Source organism: Callithrix jacchus, chromosome 6, assembly GCF_049354715.1.
Source record: "Callithrix jacchus isolate 240 chromosome 6, calJac240_pri, whole genome shotgun sequence".
Taxonomy (NCBI): domain Eukaryota; kingdom Metazoa; phylum Chordata; class Mammalia; order Primates; family Cebidae; genus Callithrix; species Callithrix jacchus.
The window spans coordinates 51,839,006-51,859,571 of NC_133507.1; the positions used below are offsets into that span (position 1 = coordinate 51,839,006).

At 37.6% G+C, this 20,566-nt stretch overlaps 2 protein-coding genes across 5 annotated transcripts in view; one reads left to right on the forward strand and one right to left on the reverse strand.

Annotated features, from left to right (window-relative positions):
- The first annotated feature begins 520 nt into the window (after positions 1 to 520).
- Positions 521 to 6,477, forward strand: LOC100395330 (intraflagellar transport protein 70B). The gene has a single exon (XM_002749276.6). It carries the CDS (start codon positions 746 to 748, stop codon positions 2,741 to 2,743), a length of 1,998 nt encoding a protein of 665 aa, XP_002749322.2. The 5' UTR covers positions 521 to 745; the 3' UTR covers positions 2,744 to 6,477.
- Positions 6,478 to 9,299: 2,822 nt separating this feature from the next.
- Positions 9,300 to 20,566, reverse strand: part of AGPS (alkylglycerone phosphate synthase) — a 136,931-nt gene continuing 125,664 nt past the window's right edge. For all 4 annotated transcript variants that reach the window (XM_078327338.1, XM_002749278.7, XM_054257490.2 and 1 more), the window contains one exon: positions 9,300 to 14,981. In XM_078327338.1, the coding sequence (XP_078183464.1) occupies positions 14,939 to 14,981 (43 nt within the window). In that variant the 3' untranslated portion in view covers positions 9,300 to 14,938. The remainder of the gene's footprint in view (positions 14,982 to 20,566) is intronic.

Here is a 20,566-nt window from a genome sequence, read left to right on the forward strand (position 1 = left end):
TAGTAATATTTGTTGTTATGGAAAAAAAAGAGCGACAGATACTTTGACCTAAAACCAAACCTTTCGCAGTACCAATTAAGATTCACAGCACCTTTTCCTCATTAACCTCTGGAAACCACCAAATGAAGGATTCCTGTTCGGAGCTCTATTCTGTTCTTACAAACTGTGCCCTCGGGGTAGCCTGAAAAGAACCTGCTCTAATTCTAGGGGAATTCAAAAAGATAACTCGCTTTTTGTCACCCAGGTCTTTGTACTAAAACTAAACCAAAAGCCAGCATTGGTATAGTGTACAAGGCTCAAAATCGCCAGGAACGTGGGGTCGGAAACCTTCCTCCGTCGCGCCAGACACCGAGGTGGCACAACACACACAGAGAATGCATCTCATTTTTAAAGGGCAGAGAAGAGTGATGACCTTGTATTCCCACGGGCCGCGAGGCTGGTCTGTACAGCAGAGACTACACCTCCCAGCATGCAGCGCGGCCATCACCCAGGCCGCGGCGCAACTGGAACGGTGCATGCCGGGATGGGGAGGGTAGGTTTCTGAACGGCCCCGAGAAGTAGCTTTTCCCCACCTGACTGCTGTCATTCAGCAGTCCAGAGTCTTTGAAGATCAAACCGAACTTCAGAGACTGAAGAGAATAGTCCCTTTTTATTCCTAACAGATTTCTTGCAGCAAAGTAATCGGCAGTCTTCCGTTTCCGGTTGCGTGTTGCCGTGGTACCCAGACATAACAGCCTTGGCGGTTATGGCGGGCCTAAACTGCTCGCAAGTCCCCGACGGTGAGTTCACAGCGGTCGTGTACCGGCTCATCCGCGATGCTCGCTACGCCGAGGCGGTGCAGCTGCTGGGCCGAGAGCTGCAGCGGAGCCCGCGGAGCCGCGCCGGCCTGTCATTGCTGGGCTACTGCTATTACCGCCTGCAGGAGTTCAGGCTGGCCGCCGAGTGCTATGAGCAGCTGGGCCAGCTGCACCCGGAACTGGAGCATTACCGCCTGTACCAGGCCCAGGCCCTGTACAAGGCCTGCCTTTATCCGGAGGCCACTCGGGTGGCCTTGCTTCTCCTGGATAACCCCGCCTACCACAGCCGGGTCCTCCGCCTGCAAGCTGCCATCAAATACAGTGAGGGCGATCTGCCAGGGTCCAGGAGCCTGGTGGAGCAGCTGCTGAGTGGGGAAGGGGGAGAAGATAGTGGGGCCGAGAATGAGACTGATGGCCAGGTCAACCTGGGTTGTTTGCTCTACAAGGAGGGAAAGTATGAAGCTGCGTGCTCCAAGTTTTTTGCAGCCCTGCAGGCCTCAGGCTACCAACCTGACCTTGCCTACAACCTGGCTTTGGCCTATTACAGCAGCCGGCAGTATGCCTCAGCGCTGAAGCATATCGCTGAGATTATTGAGCATGGCAACCGCCAGCACCCTGAGCTAGGTGTGGGCAAGACCACTGAGGGCATTGATGTTCGCAGTGTTGGCAACACCCTAGTCCTCCACCAGACTGCTTTGGTGGAAGCCTTCAACCTTAAGGCAGCAATAGAATACCAACTGGGAAACTATGAGGCAGCTCAAGAAGCCCTCACTGACATGCCACCCAGAGCAGAGGAAGAGTTGGACCCTGTGACTCTGCACAACCAGGCACTAATGAACATGGATACCAGACCTACAGAAGGGTTTGAAAAGCTACAGTTTTTGCTCCAACAGAATCCCTTTCCTCCAGAGACTTTTGGCAACCTGTTGCTGCTCTACTGTAAGTATGAGTATTTTGACCTTGCAGCAGATGTCCTGGCAGAAAATGCCCATTTGACTTATAAGTTCCTCACACCCTATCTCTATGACTTCTTGGATGCTGTGATCACTTGCCAGACAGCTCCTGAAGAGGCTTTCGTTAAGCTTGATGGGCTAGCAGGGATGCTGACTGAGGTCCTCCGGAAACTCACCATACAAGTACAGGAAGCAAGACACAATAGAGATGATGAAGCTATCAAAAAGGCAGTGAATGAATATGATGAAACCCTGGAGAAGTATATTCCTGTGTTGATGGCTCAGGCAAAAATCTACTGGAACCTTGAAAATTATGCAATGGTGGAGAAGATCTTCCGCAAATCTGCAGAATTTTGTAACAACCATGATGTGTGGAAGCTGAATGTGGCTCACGTTCTGTTCATGCAGGAAAACAAATACAGAGAAGCCATTGGTTTCTATGAACCCATAGTTAAGAAGCATTATGATAACATCCTGAGTGTCAGTGCTATTGTACTGGCTAATCTCTGTGTTTCCTATATTATGACAAGTCAAAATGAAGAAGCAGAGGAGTTGATGAGGAAGATTGAAAAGGAGGAAGAGCAGCTCTCTTATGATGACCCAGATAAGAAAATGTACCATCTCTGCATTGTGAATTTGGTGATAGGAACTCTTTATTGTGCCAAAGGAAACTATGAGTTTGGTATTTCTCGAGTTATCAAAAGTTTGGAGCCTTATAATAAAAAGCTGGGAACAGATACCTGGTATTATGCCAAAAGATGCTTCCTGTCCCTGTTAGAAAACATGTCAAAACACATGATAGTCATTCATGACAATGTTATTCAAGAATGTGTCCAGTTTCTAGAACACTGTGAACTTCATGGCAGAAACATACCTGCTGTTATTGAGCAACCCCTGGAAGAAGAAAGAATGCATGTTGGAAAGAATACAGTCACATATGAGTCTAGGCAGTTAAAAGCTTTGATTTATGAGATTATAGGATGGAATATATAGTAATAGCTAATAATGGCATGTATCAAATGGTTTATTATGTAAATTTGCATTGCTTTAACTTTTGGCATCTTTATATTTGTTACATGTTGAGCTTTGTACACTTAAGTAGCTAAAACTTTTGCTGCTGATAAGTTTCCCACAAAGTGAAATATTCTAACAACTTTTACCCCAGAAGGAGTTAGGAAAAATTCCAAACTTATAAGAGATGTTTCTATCAGAACTTATATTGACTTTATTTCCTTTCCTTTGTTGTCTTTTGTGCTCTGATGTAGCTTGAGGGGCCTTTGCACAAGCATTACCTCTTTCAGGGGCCAAGCAGTATCTCAGTAGTAGTTACGAGCAGTCTAATCATTTCACGAATTGTGTGTTCTATTCTCACAATTTACTGTCACATTAATTTGTAATGCATCCTTTTTATATAGACTTCAGGATATTTTGACAGTGTTTTCTAATATGGATATAATGCTTTACCTAACCAAAATTCCTTAGATTGTGTTTATTTTTTTAACATGCAAAAGTCAGTAAAAAATTTTGTTGCTTTAACAAAATTATGGTGCTATAATGTAGAGACAATGAACAATTATCAAAGAACAATTTTCCCTGGTTTTCTTTTGCTCCCTTTAATACATATATGAACAAAATACACTGTTACTATTTTCCAGTAACTTTTTAAATATTTATCTCTATGACAATAACAGAGGTATCCTGAGAATTCAGGGGTTTGATTGTTTAAGAGCCAAAGGTTTTATTATGTTTGTTGCCCAGGCTGGTATCTAACTCCTGCATTTAAGCAATACTCCCACTTCAGCTTCCCAAGTGATTTGCACAAATCACTGGATCCAGCTAGAACTCAGTTCTTAATTCCTACCTTTGTGTTTGCAATTTAGGATATGCTGGATATACAGTGTTTCCATGTTGTAAACTCTTGGATAAGGAAAAAATCTTGGCCACCAGTCCTGGCCAAAAAGGTCAATTCTGAGTTGTAACGTTCATTTCATGTCCACAACTCCCAATGGTTTTTTGGAGTTCCCACGGGGAACCACATAAATTCTGATCAGGCATTTTATTTTCGGAACTTTAGAAGAGCTTTACTGTTTGATTTCCCACTCCTCACTCCTCTCTCTCCACAAAAAGTAACTGTCAACCCTAATTTGACCTGGCTTAGAAAAATGAAGAGTATTAGATTGAATCATATGAAATTATTGATTCTGACAGTTTTTGATGTACAAAACTAGCAGTTCCTTATGGCTCAAACTAGTAGCTTTCTTCTGAATGGTAGAGAACTTCTGCCATAACGAGATGATTTTTTTCCTTCAAGGAAAAGGAACCACTTAGCCATATAGGTACCGATAAGAAACATGCTAAACATAACTCCTCTGTAGTATGACCTCCTGAGTGCTCAAATTGTATTATACCAGGAAATTTGGATTCTTGTGAAGTTCAATCGTTTTGAATTGATGGCATTTTAAATCTTAATTATCTGAGCTGCTATCATTTACCACTGATGCTTTAGTCTCAGTGGAGGACAAGCTTTGGAGGACAAGCAATGTTTAGTGACCTCTTCACTGTATCCCATAGCACATTCCATGCCTGGGAAATGTTCTTTGTTTAACAACTTCTGTACTAAAAGTGTTGCTGCAGTTCAGCCCCTGTCAATCCTGGTAGCCCCTTAAGATTTAGAAAGTAAATGAACTGAAATCTTGTTTTCAATAGCCACATTAAAATTCTGGTTTTTTCCCCCTATTTCTTCTAAACCACACTGTTTTCTTTAGGGGAAAAAAAGGCGTAAGTGTAACTAATGTTAACCAACCAAAAACAAATGTTTTCCAGATTCCCTTCTGCAAATAGTCTGGTCTTTATTTGGCCACAGTTTATTTACCCAGGTGCTATGTGTTTGTGGTTTTCATGTATGTGTAATTTAACTTTTCAGAACATAAAACGCTTTTCAGAATGTTTTTTAACCCCTTGCTGCTGGGCAATTGGGATTTCCTGGTTAATAATCTATAAGGAAATCCTGACTGCTCCCACCACTAAGAAATAAAGGTGAATCATGCATTTGTCCCCTTCTTTACCCTGGCTCTCAGAGAAGCACCCACCCAGATTCATATTGCTGCTGGCAACAACGAAGTCTTATGAACTGCGCAGAGTCAGAAGTCTGGCGCTGAGGCCTGGGCAGACAGGGCATTCCTAACTCCCCTGGCACTTGTCCTTATTTTCAGGATATATATCTTTAAAACTCAAAGTACCCTGCTTTGCTTCTTGATTCTAAAAAGCAAATGACTTTACAATGACCCCATATTTTGCCATTTGAGTGAAAGCTTCTGTACCTAAAACTTGAATGAAAAGCTTTGTTATGTGCTCCTAGAGTGTATATATTAAGTGCTGAAAGCACTTTTCTTGACAAAAAGTTCCTTATAGAAATATAAGGAATCTTTTAAGATTTCATCATAATACCTGCATAGCCTATTTTAAAGGAATCAGACATTGAGTATTTCATCTTAGCCCCTTGATCACCACAGGGGCACACACAAAATAGAAGCATGTGCTTATACACAAGTAGTTATATTTGTTTTCTCAGGAACAAGAACTTGATCTTTCTGTGCAGAAAGATCAGTGACATGACAGACCTGTCAAAGGATTTTTATTCCTTGTGACAGTCTCCCTTTGAATGTGACCTCAGCTGCAGAACAGATGTTTGCTCTAATACCATCTGTGAAGGTCAGGTATAGTGGCTAACTCTGACCCATTCATGAGAACTGGGAACTGGGATCACTGGGTGGGGATGGAGGTGGGTCATCTGGAATGAGACAGCTGTAATCATAGGGGGGACACTCCTAACCTGAGGGGTGTATGGCCTCATAGTCTTAGAGGAGCACCTCAGATGGAATCCATCTATAAATTCACTGATTTAGTGAATGATGGAATCAGTGATAGGTGTGGCCCGTGGTTAGAATGATTTCTCTAGAGAGGGCTATGGGACAGATGCCCAAATAAATATACTTATTAGGAAATGTGAGATTAGAAAGGGTAAATGGCTTAGAGGGGAAGCTTTAGAAGTGTCTTTCTGATCCCTCTGCCCCATAATCCTCATCTAGGCTCATTTTCTCCCTGGGGTCCTGGAGGGTTAGCAGTGTTGGAAGTCTGACTATAGTTAAGCAGAGTGAGACTGTCTAAACAACCTAACTTAAAAAAGATAACATCACTCAAGAAAGACTTTTCAGGTGAGTATCAGGATTTTCAAATATAATTTTTATGTTTTAGGTTCTCTCCTTCTTTTTCTTAATGACCCTGGGTGATCTGTATTCCTGAGGGCGTTCTCTGCCACAGAGTAGCTTCCTGGCATTAGTGTGGCTTGCAGCTCATTCTCCACCATTCACTAAATGCCTCTTATCCCTTGATGACCAAACTCCCAGACTAAAGTGACATTTGGGTTTTCTGTAGTTTTCACTTTTGGGGATATGTCCTTTGTATTAAGTCAAACCACATTTTGTCATGAGCCAGTAATTCTTGGTTTTTGGTTGTCCAACTACAGAATCACCATGACTGTGACCATCAGATTCGAAGCTGATACTTTCATTCTAGTTATAATATATACTTTTTGAGTACCCTAAGGTAGCTCAAACCCTTCAGCAGCAACCTGAATTTTTAAATTAGTACTTTTAAGAAATTGTGACTTTCCAATGAACCCAGATTGTTGTCTCTAGATTATAATAAAACATTTATTTAATCTCAAACAGTTCTTTGAATTTCCAGTCTCTCAATGGAAGATGTATAACTTATAGAAATAGGTTGTCTTATATTTTAAAGTGCAGCTCAAAGAGTACAATTTTAAAGTTATAAAAATGCAAATTTATTAACTCCATCTGATACAGAACTTCCCTTTATGAGTTTCATACTAAACCCACAAACTTATCAGTGCAGGATACTGTGGGTTAAACATTTACACAGCAAGACAGTATCTGAGAAAAAACCTTTCTGGTATTCTATGGCATGTGGTCACAAAGATAGCAGCTTCTGCTCTGTAGTAGGAAGAGACTCCATTTCTTTACTTGTGCCCTTCTGTAGAGGACAATAACTAATAATCTACTTTAAAAAGAAATGCTGTGTACATCATAGTCATCCAGCACAAGTAGCGTACAGCAGTGAAGCAGCCAGCACACAGGAACTGGAGTTAGCTACCTGGCTTTACAGTCCTGCAATGCCACTTCCCAGCTACCAATGGTGGGTGCTTCTTAACCTAACTAAATTTCAGGTTTTTTGAGTAAAAGGGGGATGATACCACTTACTTCATAGAGTTGTGATAACAATACTACCTTCTTGCCTGTCTGGCAAAAAAGGGTGAATTTAAAAATTAATAATATAGTGTTCAGCAAAAAAACAGACTCATTAGAATCAGTGAGACTATGTTGAAAGGTACCTCAGAGATTTTCATTTTATAAAAGAAGAAATTAGGTCCAAATAGGGAAAGTGACTTGTAGTTTGTAGAGAAAAATGAATCACACCCAAAATGTCCTGAATAAAACCTTATCCACTGTGTTCTTATATTTAGAACCCTTTCTTCTAAGTTACTTTACAGTGGTAAAATTCTGCCATTTTTAAAACAGAGCAGCTTCACTGATCTAATGTTAGCACAATGAGGTACGAAGGACGTGGCAGAACTATGCAAGGGTGGATTTCAGAGCTTGTCCTAATTAAGCTATACCTGGCCCAATCAATAGACCACATCAGAAAATGAGTTTGATCCTTTTAAAAAGAGAGACATGCCCCTGAGGCCAAACACAGGCAAAAGAAAATGTGATGGCAGGAAGGTCTCATTTCTTTTTCTTTTTTTTTTTTTTGAGATGGAGTCTTGCTTGTTGCCCAGGCTGGAGTGCAGTGGTATGGCACTCCAGATCGCGGCTCACTGCAACCTCTGCCTCCTGGGTTCAAGTAATTCTCCTGCCTCAGCTTCCCTGGTAGCTGGGATTACAGGCATGTGCCACCACGCCTGGCTAACTTTTGTATTTTTAGTAGAGATGGGGTTTCACCATCTTTGCCAGGCTGGCCTCAAACTCCTGACCTCGTGATCCACTGACCTTGGCCTCCCAAAATGCTGGGATTACAGGCATGAACCACCATGCCCGGCCCTAATTTATTTTTCTTATAGGGTAGCACAGGAAACTGCAGAAGTAACTTTATCAGGATTTCAGTGGGGCAGGAGAAAATGTTAAGTAAACATGATTACTTGTTTATCTGGCATAAATGTGGATTAATTGAAAAAGCATATTTGGGGCCAAAATGTAAAAATATAAGGTAGACAACATATGCCAAGTGAAAGTGTGGCTGTCTGAATCCTGTAAGCTCTTTCAGGGATGAAATGTCAGGGTCAGGCAGGCTTTTGTACTGTACCAGTTATCTGTCATTACTTGGATGAGAATCCAGACAGTATTTGTCTCAATTTACTGATGACCTGAAGCTTGATGGCACAGAAAATATTCTAGGTAAGAGTCACGATCCAAACATTTTGAAAATATGGAACTAACTCTACTAAGATACAAATTTTAGTAATGCTAAATATAAGTAATGGGCCTTTAAAAAATCAGCCTCCAAGGAGATGCAGCTTCCTCCAAGGCAGTACATATTCCTGCCAGCACTGTAGTAATGTGTACTGCCTTGGAGGAAGTACAAATTGTTACAGGAAAACAACCTTTGGTAAATGACATATAGTTAGTATGAGCTGACAGAGCAATGCCCACCAAAAATGCTTTTTTATTAGTCACTAGAGGAAGCACTGGTACTACTCTGGAAGATTAGTTTTCAGGCATAGACACCTCACTTTAAAAACATCAAATGGGCACATGTGGGGAGGATTAGGAAGGTGGAAGTCTAGAAATGACAAGAGCAAACGTTGACAGAAGGTGTTGAGGAACATGAGACCTGACTTTAAATACCTAAGAGCAGCCCTTCAACAGAGCAATTGGACAATTCTTTGACTAAAGGTGGCAGAATTTGTATAATGGGTAGAAGAGGAACACAAATATCAGTCTTAAAAAAAGAAAAAAAAACTTCCTAATACCTGAAGATTATGGAGTTGGAAAAGCCTTCCAGAGGCTTCCTGGAAAGGCAATGAACTTGTATTTGTTCACAACAAATGTTCAGGACGACTGCTTATCTGTTTGTGGCCTGGGCAATGTTAGGTAGTGATTATGTTCAGATGGGATGAAATAGAAATAAGTTGGGATGAACTTACTTAGGCCTGGTAGAAAACTGCTTTTCCTAACTACATGGTAGGAGAGCTAAAATCTTAGTGTGGCTAGTGATTATTAAAATGAACTATGTAAGACAGAGTTCAACAGGTCTGACCTTCAGTCATTTCAGAGCCCAGACAGCTACAACCTTGCTTTCAGTGTGGGAGCCACAGGCAGGGTGTAATCAGTATTTGTGCACATGCTCCACTACCAGAAAGAGTACTCAAGGATATACAAAGTGTATCCTGTTTGTTTTGCCGAGTATAGCATGCTGGAAACAAAGATTAAATAGAACCAACGTGAAATAAATAACAATTTCTATAACAATGCATGGTTGTGGTATTGTTTTATTTTTCCCCAGCACATCTTAAAAATCACACATGGGCATTTGCTTATAGAACAGTACAGTCTAAGAAAACCAGTAAGAGGAGAATCTGAACATACACTGAAGGCATGGAATATTGACTATGTGTTGAGCCCTTGTGGAAAACAGTATGGCTCAGTCGGAATTGACAAAGCTATGCTGGAATCTCTCAGGAATTTTCCTTCCCACTTCATATCCCCTTTTAGACTATGAATGTAAAGAGAAGAACTGTTTGTATGCATTAGTTACAGCAATATAATGGCTTACATACAAGTGCTTACCCACATGTAGTTCCCAAAGGATTACTACAGTGCTGGCAGGAATATGTACTGCCTTGGAGGAAGACTCAGGATAAGATATTATTCAAGTCAAGTTGTATCAGAGCCAAAGTATTTCAAAAAAGGACTTAGCAAAAAGGACAAAAATTAATATAACCTACATATATTTCTCATAAGATTTAGTCATTGTCCAGGAACAGAAATATTTGTTATTCTGAAGGCACCATCACACGAAAAAGAACACACAATATTAGGAATAAAAACCACCTGCCCCCTGCCACCTCTACAGGTTCTGCTCCTCAGGGAGCTTGTGAGCAAACATCCAAAAAGAATGTAGTGAGTGTCTTGAGGCTCAATGCCACATCCATCAAACCACAACTTAGGGCTACTAGGTTGGGTCAGTAGAATGAAAATGTCGGAATGAAAAGCACATACAAATCCCATTGACTGATTAGATGTGTATCAGAGTATAGGTCTACCATACAATTAGTTAAATATACTAGAAGAGATTATCCAAAACAACACTGTGGAAAGAATTACCAGTGTTTCCACATACAACTACTTAATTCCTGACATGTTCTTGAAGAGGAATAGCCTTGAACTGCTGAATGACCTCTGTCTAAAGACTTATCCTCTCCCACTCATTTAAAATAATGGCTATTTCATGGAAAAAAAAAAAATCCCAACAAGGCACTATGAGCTTTTAGGGATACAGTATAAGTAGCTCAAAAAATAACTATTTATAGAAACTTGTATGCCAGTATGAGCATTTCATGTCCTTTTCTGATATGTGAACAAGATTATTTTAAAGGAAAAACATGTTTCCTAGGGTGCTTGTGGTGTTCAGGAAAAACACAGCCAACAATAGATTGTCTTAAAAACATGTATGTATGTTGCTTAGAAATCCACCATAAAACAGATTTTTTTCCTTTTCTTTCTCACTCAGAGTTGGAATTCAGAGTCTCTGTACATGTTTTTCCTTCTGGAAAAATAATCTCCTTTGGAAACCAAAAAAGAAATCTTTTCATGTTCACAGAACTAAAGTTACTAATTTCTGTGACGATTCTTTGGCTTGAGTGTTCTATATATCAGTTGTCCTTACTCTGATTTGTTAAGGAAGTAATTGTGATTAGAAGAGCAAAAGAGTGCTCACTCTTTGAGGATCTTCCAAAGTTCAAAAGGGAATGCTTCAGGTTCACAGGAGTCTCAGTGCCTCCTGAAAATATAGCATTGCTTTAAAAAAAAAAAGATTAGGGATTGACAAAACCTAGCTAACAATATCCTCAGCTATAAATCCAAAGGGATTTAGTCAAAAGTAGGTTGCACTTGATTATGCTACAAGCAACAAAATTATCAGAATTAATTTAGTGTTTCAAATCAGTGGAAATATGAACGCGAAAACTAAAGTTAAAAGAAAAACCCATATGCAAACAGAAGAATAAACAGCTTCACACTCCCTGTGAAGAAAAAAAAAATCTTAGACCCAGGTCCATTTTATTAACAATATGTACTATAATCTCTTGACATTACAAGTAGTTTTTACAGTTAAATTTCACACTGAAGACAAACACTGATTGGCTTAGGAAGCAGAAAGCTGAGTAACTTACATCCTTTATATCAGACACTATATTTTAACAGTTTAGGAAAACCTTTTACACTTTCTGGATTTAAGCATCAATGTATAAGTTGTTTCCTTTACAGGAAACTGAAATTAGTAAGAATTAAGTGAATATACTGACATATGGCTCATTTGGGAACATGAAACCTAGGGCAAAGCAAAGCTTCTATAACTCGTAAAGTCAAAGCTAAAACATTCTGGATTCTTCAAACCTAAATGGGCACTTGTTATTTTCCACTTTCCTTCTACCATGAGCTAAGCCCTAACTAAAATCAAAGTTGATAAGGATTAAGTGGTAAACAGAAAAAATTATTAAAGCTGTCTTTAACTCCTGTCTCAGTGTTTTTAAAAATGTAGATATGCTTTCCACAGCATTCCATTTTGACTGCCTCAAGCACCAGCACCTGCAGTGAATCGATCTGTAGTAAGTAACTGTGTTCTAACATTTATACGGAATGGTAGTTCAACCAAACCCAGCCCCATTTGAACAGCCAAGGGAACACACTTCAGTGTAGGACTTCTCTGATAAGCTACAGTTAATATAAAAGAACATGACAAAGGAAAGTCTGGGTGCCAACATGCAGAAAGGCATTTTCAAAAATGCGAGTTAGGACTTAGCATTTACTAACACACTACTCTGTAGGGGGAAAAGGTTTCCTTGCAACCATCTGTATCTGGTATAACCTACACACCGATGGAAGCTCATCCTTTACTGCAATTTCGTTTTCAAAATACATCAATACAGTTATGCAAAGTAGAAGGCTTCCAACTTCATAAATAAGTTTTAAGTAATAGTACTATAATATGTAAGTACTTTTAGGAAGAAAACTCCTACTTCCTTAGAAGAAGAAATAATATAATCCTCTTTTCTTTGTGTAAAATGATGGGCACAATAAACACGTGGCTTCTGCAATTCTTACTAAGCTAAAAAAGCTCCAGTTACTTATCATAAGACTAAATTGACTTATGTACTACTAGAAATTGCACCAAACATTAAGGCAACAGTTTTTTTAAGGATTAATAAAGCCTGTTCATATTGAGTCATTAGTATTCAATGCCATTTCTCAGTAGTGGCAAGTTACCATTCTCACTGAAACTCCAACCCAAATGTGACATTACCAAATTTAAGTAAATTATTGCAAATATGACTAATTTAAGAAAGTCATTTATGCAGTACTGAAAACCAAATAGGCAACAGGTTTTTAAAATTTAAAATAAACATTAAAAATGAGTTAAGAAGCATCACATAGTGTTCTCCTGAATTAACTTTTATGAAGTCATTTTAAGATACTATAGAAATAAGAGACATGGTTTAAGTGCTTCTGTGCATATTCATGAATTCAGTCCTCCACAGATACTAAGTCTATACTGAGGCACCTCCCAGAAGTGGGTGTGTGAAAGTTGGTCTGGGGATGCAGGGAGACTTTCTGATTTACTAAATCAGAGCAAAACAGTACTGATGAATGTTCTTGTGTTTCAAAATGATTTCGGTAGAAATTATTCCACCTAAAACATGGAGTCACCATTATAAAATCAAGATTGGGGAGTCCTGCGTATACATGGAAAAAGAAAGACAAAGATATAAATCATGAATTTCCTAAGGTTCATGTAGAATAGTGAACACAATAATTTCAGGTGTTACATTTATAGTTTCCTAATATCAAATACAGATTTCTGAGGTTATTGAAATTGAACTCCCTGGGAAAGAATGTTATTAACAATCACATGCAAAGGAATGGATCTGCTTATGAACCTGTTTTATTTTTGCAAAATTACTCAGAAACATATTATATATATACTTCCAGTAAGACATTAGTACCTTCTTTAATTTTATATTTTGATCACCAATTAGAGAAATTATCTTCATGAACAGATGCATGTTATAAAGCTGAGATTTTTATAATTCTAGAGGCAACTTTCTCATCAAGTGTCCAACTAGGTTAAATATCAAGGGCTTAAAGCAAAGATCTGCTGGAAATTTTATAATTAAAAATAAATCACCAATGAAGAGAGGCAGCTTCTAAAAAATAAATATTTCATTTTGTTGTTAAACGTATATTTAATTCTAATTTAATTACAGATTTATTAATTTGAGGCCAATTTTAACAGTTAAAAATTATCATTTTGAAGTCTTAAAAATATCATTTTGTCAATTTTAAATTATCATTTTTCTGGTTAAGGCTACTTCTGATATAAAAGGTATCAAACTGCCCAAAAATACTTTGGAGCTGTTGCTACATACACAGACAGTGCATCCTTTTAAAGGACTGTCTGCATTTTGACTTACATTATCTGATCAAGTATTAGTTTTAAAAAATTATCAAAAGTTAGGTATTACATTAAGAAAAGAATCCATCTCAAAATGTGAATCATGAACCTTGGCAGACAGTGATTCAAAGTAATCATTTCACTTTAATATCCGGATTTGAATGTACAAATGCTTGCTAAATGTGATTAATGTTCTCATTATTTAAGAAACAGGGTATTTCAAACTTTATCTTATGGTATGTGCATTAATACATTACATTTAAGAAAAAATTTAGGTTAAACCAGTTATTCAAAAGAGGCATTAAACCATTATTAAAAGCTAAATTGAAACTTTACTTTTTATATGAAAACTTATGTCATTGGGGTTAATTTTTTAAAAGCAAAAATAATTTTTGTCATTGAAACTGTTGAGGCTTTCAAATTCAGTAGTTGAATGATACTGTTTCTTTAGCCAAATAATTCTTGCAACTGGAGACATTAAGTGTAAGGAATCTTCCTTCTGCTCATGCTGTAGCTGCTGCTTCTGCATCTCAGCAACAAGAACGTGAATCAGAAACACTGGGACTCAAAGTTGAATAAAGGCATTCATTTCATAGTAAACCTGTTCTTCACTTGCAATGAGGGATGTCAGCTTTTCTTACAAAACATATTATCAATGAATTAGAATATAACAATAGGATATCTAGTGATACAAATACAACTCATATTTCAATAGAAACAGAAATATGGAGAACAAAAACACGTCCCCTAACAGAATAATTTGTATATTGATGATTTAAGTTTTTATGCATCTATACTAATTTCAAAGAAAAACACAGGCCAAGCACCTTACAGAAGTGAAGGCTTTCTAAATAACAGGTTGCCTATATTCTTTCACAAATATCCTTCCCCTTAATGGCCTACTCACACTAGAATATGCTCTTAAATAATGTACATGTGTGTCACTCCTCAGTGGAATCATTCCCTAGACATCTGCTTCCCAGGAACGTTCGTTTAAAAAGAGGCTAGCTGAGCAATCACTGATACCAAAATCTGCCTTTGTTCCCCAAGAGGAAGCCTCAATACAAAACAGCTGGCAGCAGCTTCCTCTGGAATAACTGGCAGCCTTGTGCTGCTGCCTAAAATCTGAAATGACAACCAGTTGGCTGTAAAATGATATACCTACAATGAGAGAGATTTAGGAATACCATCTGTCAATCCATAGATGTAGCAACAAAACAAACTACAAAATGAAAACAAACTTATTTTAAACCAACAAACAAATGTATCCAAAATATAGTCCATGATATATCTGATTACTGATATAACCACAGTTGAAAACTTAAAAAAAAGTGATATTTTTTGTAATGATACTAATGGATTTATAAAAGGTTTCTGTTTCCAAAGATGTTATTGGGGTCCACATATTCCTTGACAGACTTCAGCATCCCAAAGCCGACATCAGAGATACTTTCCTTTAGCCATTGCTTCCGTAACTTGCCCACTGGAAAAACAAAATCAAAAATGCTTCAATATACGCTATGATGCTGGGAACCAATCAATCTTGTGACCATGAGTGAAAAAACACTGTGTGATAAATGCTTTTATTCAAAAATGAGAAATGTTTTGCTTTATTTGATTTATTGAGCCCACCAGACTATCAAGCTCATTAAGCCCAATGTATTCCCAGGGGAAGTCTGTGCTCCACAGTGTCTCCTTTCTCTGTAAACTATGAAATGGAGATTATAGCCCATTTTACAAATAACAAAATGAGAAAAACGTGCATTTCAAAAAAACCCACCTCTGCCTTAACTAACACAACACACCCAAGTTTTAGAGAAAATGAAGTTAACTAAAGAAAAACATCATATTGAGATGAATTTGTTGGGTAAATTTAGCAAATGACAGGATATATATCCTTAAAATATTTTTAGAAACATAAAGGCTTTTAAAAAATAAGAAAATTTGAAACTTTAATAGGTTTAAGAAAAAAATCTGGCTATAAAGCTTCTATTTACATTTTCTTTTCACAGTACTTTTAAATAAATTTGCATGTTCCCAAATAATGGTTACTTTCTTTCTACTGTTTTTCCAGATTTAGATTTCTTTTCCCTAAGACATTAAATAAATCAAATACCTAATCCATCGTAAACTTAATCTTTAGCTTTTACATACTGTACAAAGTTCCCTTTTTTTGTTTCTAAGTTTTGCTAATTTGTTCTGAGAATAGTGAAGTAACATAACGATTAGCAGCATAAATTACATTTTATAAGGTAGTCAATGAAAAACAACCTTTTCTAAGTAGAACTTTTGTAAGAAAGAGTATGTACTTAATCTGTAAAAGAATTCTGAAATGTCAACTTGCTCTGGCATTACAAAGCAAAGCAATATGTTAACTTATCTGTGGCAAAATGGATACATCTTTTAATTTACAGTTAGGATTATTTATAGTCATACTTTTCCAAAAAACTCATTATTGTAATAATTGAATTCAAATGGTCATTTTCCATAAATGTTCATTAATGATCCAAAGTCATCAACAGTGATTTAATTGACCAACTGAAATGGGTAACCTTCTTTCATTAAAGTATTCAGCCTGTCATTCTAAAATGCATTTCCATTTATCAGGCTGTAGTGATACATCATAGCATCTGCCTTTTGGAAACCTTAAATACCATTTTAAGCTCAACTGAAACCACCTTTTGTGTCCAGTTCTCCAAGAAACCATCAAATTGTCAGCAAAATAATAAATACTATGTAACCTCAGAAAGCAAATTATCTGCTTGGCTTTCAGAAACAAAAAAAAGTTACTGGTATTATTAAGGGAGAGACAAGGTTCAGCAGAAAAAAAAAAACCTTAAATTCAAAATGAAAAATTCTGTTTGAGATAGCTCTAAAACCAGAAGCTAAGAAGTACTAATTCCTACTCATTCAATTTCTACCACCTAAAGATATTCTACCAGGACCTTCTAATAATACCTCCTAAGGGACCGACCATGACTATGATTCAGTCTGTTTTTTCACATGCAAATGGATTAGACTCTAGTCTTTTCAACTCTAATATTTAAAGCACTTTTTAAAAAAGTTAAAAGTCAGATTTTTCTAGATTTGCTCCACAGGATTTTTGTTTTTAAACAACTATTCTGTGAGTGGTAAAAGTGGCATTACTATATTATTATGAGCTGCTCACACTGAAGCAGCTGAAGAGAGAGGGGTGAAGAGAGCAGTCAATGCCAGTCTCCACTGTTATCTGTAATATAGTTTCACTGAATGTATCCTGTGGTTATGGATGTAATTGTCCTGAAAAGACTGCAAACAACTGCTCCAACAAGATGGAGCACATTAGAACCTCAGCAGGATGCCCAACAGCTAGCTTGTCTGCCTGGTTTTACACCTCTAGTAATAATGCAATTCCACAAGGAACTGAACCATCATCTGAGAAGCCACCCAACAGCCATTGCATATTTAATGAAGTCACCCACCAAGCGCCGGAAAACAGAAGGTGCTTGGAGTGCATCATTAGTTCTGACAGAGGGATAATTTACACATCTATCTTGTCAAATTTTCTATGGTTTATACTTTTGCAATAATCAATCTAACATACATTTGATTAGTGAACTAGAAAGTTAAAAAAAAAAAAGGCAGTACAGCCAACAAAGCTGTGGCCCCTCATAAACACATTTGATGAAAGCATTTAACCCCTTCGTGGCAGAGGTCTGGGGCTTCTTCTGCCACTGATAACCGAATTTAAACTGGGGTCAGAAATCTTGGTTTATGCAATTAAAGGTACTAGAAATCTTTGGCTTTGCTTAATAATTTAAGTCAACTACTTCAAAGTATACAGACAGAAAACACATTCAAACAAAAACATTCAATATGCCTTAACAACAAGACAATTATTGAAGTCTTCTTGAGATTCTGGAGAACCTTATGTAGCTACCTCACATGGATCAACAAAACAACAAACCTCCACAGGCCCTACTCTTAGAGAAAGAACACACTTCAAAGTACAAGATTTTTATTCCAGAGCTAAATACCACCACTAATAATGCCTTTTGTACAATTCTTAGTTGTACTGCTAGGCATTCAGAAATTAGCTGACTATACTAATCTGTACCCATGTAACACATGGATATATAACTATATAGCAGTTCCTTATTAAACACCTGTAAAGCTTATTTTCAGAAAGGGAAGAAATTATACTCTGTCCCTTATGTAGCATGCCCTATCAAAGGAAGGGAAAATTAATGACTAAGGACAGTAAATAACAGGTGGCCTAAAACCATTTCAATTTACCTTGTATGTGATAGTTATCTACTGAAAGGCATGTGTGCACATACCACATAAAGCCTATTCTTCTTTTTAGACCTGAATCATCTGATGTGGGGTATTCATAGCTACTGACCCAACACATTTCTTTGACTTCTGATGCTCTACAAGTATAAATCTAGCCTGAGAGTCAACACCAGAGCTACAAAAAGCCAAGATCATTTCTGAAAACAAGATAAGTACCTTGTATTCCATAATTCTCTACTATTCTAAATATATGATTCTTTAAGTACTTAAGTATTTATATATATTTTATATGACACAAAAAAGATGGGCCAAATACTGAATATTACAGAAAACTAGGCCAGGCACAGTGACTCATGCTTGTAATCCCAATATTTTAAGAGGTGGATGAGGTGGGAAGATCATTTGGGCCCAGGAGTTCAAGACCAACGTGGTTAACATAGTGAGACTTCATCTTTAAAAAAAAAAATTTTTTTTTAATAAAAAAATAGGCTGGGCATGGTGGCTTACACCTGTAATCCCAGCACTTTGGGAGGCTGAGGCAGGCAGATCACCTGAGGTCAGGAGTTCGAGACCAGCCTGGCCAACATGGTAAAACCCCGTCTCTACCAAAAATACAAAATTTAGCTGGATGTGGTGGCAGGTGCCTGTAATCCTAGTTACTTGGAAGGCTGAGGCAGGAGAATTGCTTGTACCTGGGAGGTGGACACTGCAGTGAGCCAAGATCGTGCCACTGCACTCCAGTATGGAAGACAAGAGGGAAATTCTGTCTTAAAATAAATAAATAATAAGCTGGATGTGGCGGCATATGTCTGCAGTCCCAGCTACTCAGGAGATTAAGGTGGGAGGAGAACTTGAGCCCAAAAGTTTGAGGCTGCTGTGAGTCAACATCATGCCACTGCATTCTAGCCCAGGTGACAGAGCAAGACAAAGGGAAGGAAGGAAGGAAGGAAGGAAGGAAGGAAGGAAGGAAGGGAGGGAGGGAGGGAGGGAGGGAGGGAGGGAGGGAGGGAGGGAAGAAGAAAAGAAAGAAAAAGAGGAAGAGAAAGAAAGAAAACTAATGGTGGGGGATTTTTTCTGCTTAAATTAAAAATGGAGTTCACTCTTTTACAATTTAATTTCTAATAATGTATATACAGACTGGATAAAACAAGTTTTATGTGTTCTTCCACACAGTACATTTTTAAAACTTTACTTTTGGAACAGAGAATATGGAAGCTTTCAGGTATAGTTTTTCAAATTATAGGCTTATTATTCCCCTGGATACTAAGAGATTCAAGAAAGAATGTAAGAAAGAAGTTGTGGTATGATCAACAGCATAAATGAATAAACAGACATGTATGCAAGGGATGAGGTAAAATGATGTACATGGAAAATGTGGACATGGAGGCCAATCTGGTGGCCAAAAATTATCTGGAACTACTCTTTGAAGCTTAAGAGATTGAAGATTTAGCTGAAACTACCAAATAGTCCTAACCTAAAGGGGATAAATCCGGGGTCTGCTGGTCACAGAGGTCTCTAGCTAGGTAAATTTTAAATTTTTAAATCACACATATGATTATAAGTCAAAAAGAATTATTATAGACTTATTAAAAGACTAAATTATGAACTAGGCCATATATTTAGAAGATTATTGAAAGTGAAGCTCAGAAGTAGACTTCAGCCAAAGCAAAAAGCACCTAACCATTTTAACAACTATATTTTGAAAGTTCTCGTTTGAGTATCCTGAATATCTCTTTAACACTATTCTATAGGTCAGATTTTAAAAAGAAAATATAAACTTAGCTGCTTATATGAGTGATCTGAGCACTGACTTTGTATTTCAAGATTTAATTAATCTGACCAAACTACTGCTAGATTTCATGTAAGAAAGAAAGAGGACATCCAACCTCTTCCCAAGGTTATCTGTCTCCTAATCACATGAAACTAACTATAAAAAGTATTCTGTAACAATGTAATAACATAATGCAGGTATTCTCAGACTAATAAACATTATTTATAAGTTACAGACATAAAATTGTCAAAGAAGAAAAGTTCTCTTTAGAGATCCAAAGCTAAGTGATATTATCCAAGCCACCTATACTCACTCTCCTGGTGATATACCTGAGGCTAGAAGCTACTACAGGTATAGCATGTGGTAAGAGACAGTAAACACAATGTTGTTCCTGGGACTTTTGTCTTGGGTTTGGCCCCTGTAGTCATATAGGGGTCAGGCGTTGGTGGGGTGGGGAGCAGGGAACAGTACCTTCTTGCTACAGATTTTCTCTGTCAGCTTTCAAATCTGTTTAACCTATGATATAGCTGAAATATTAATAGTTTAATGTTCAGCTAAATTATGGGTTAAATTGGTTTCCACAGTACGTTCTTAAAATCTACAAGCAATGTTGTAGTTAGATTATAAGAACGTACTGTGGAAAAAATATTATAATCGACCTATGAATTTTGTTAGAAAAGGCCAGTCAAAGAAACTGAAAAAATTAAAAGGCAAAACAAAATTTCTATCTTATGGTAATCTGATAAAGATTCAATGTTGGAAAGGCTAAACTCATCTGGTAGCTATCAAAAGAATAAGACATTGACATTGATATAGTCAAGAACGGTTCTATCACAACAAGGATCCCTGCGCTGTCTGTTTACAGTCACACCCTCTCCAGCCTCAACATTTGGAAATCACTAATCTTTTTTTTTACTTTTAAGATGTTGTCATTTCAAAAATGCTATAGAAATAAAACCACGCAGTATGTAACCTTTTGAGATTGGCTTTTATTTACTTAACTTTCCCTGGAGAGTTATCCA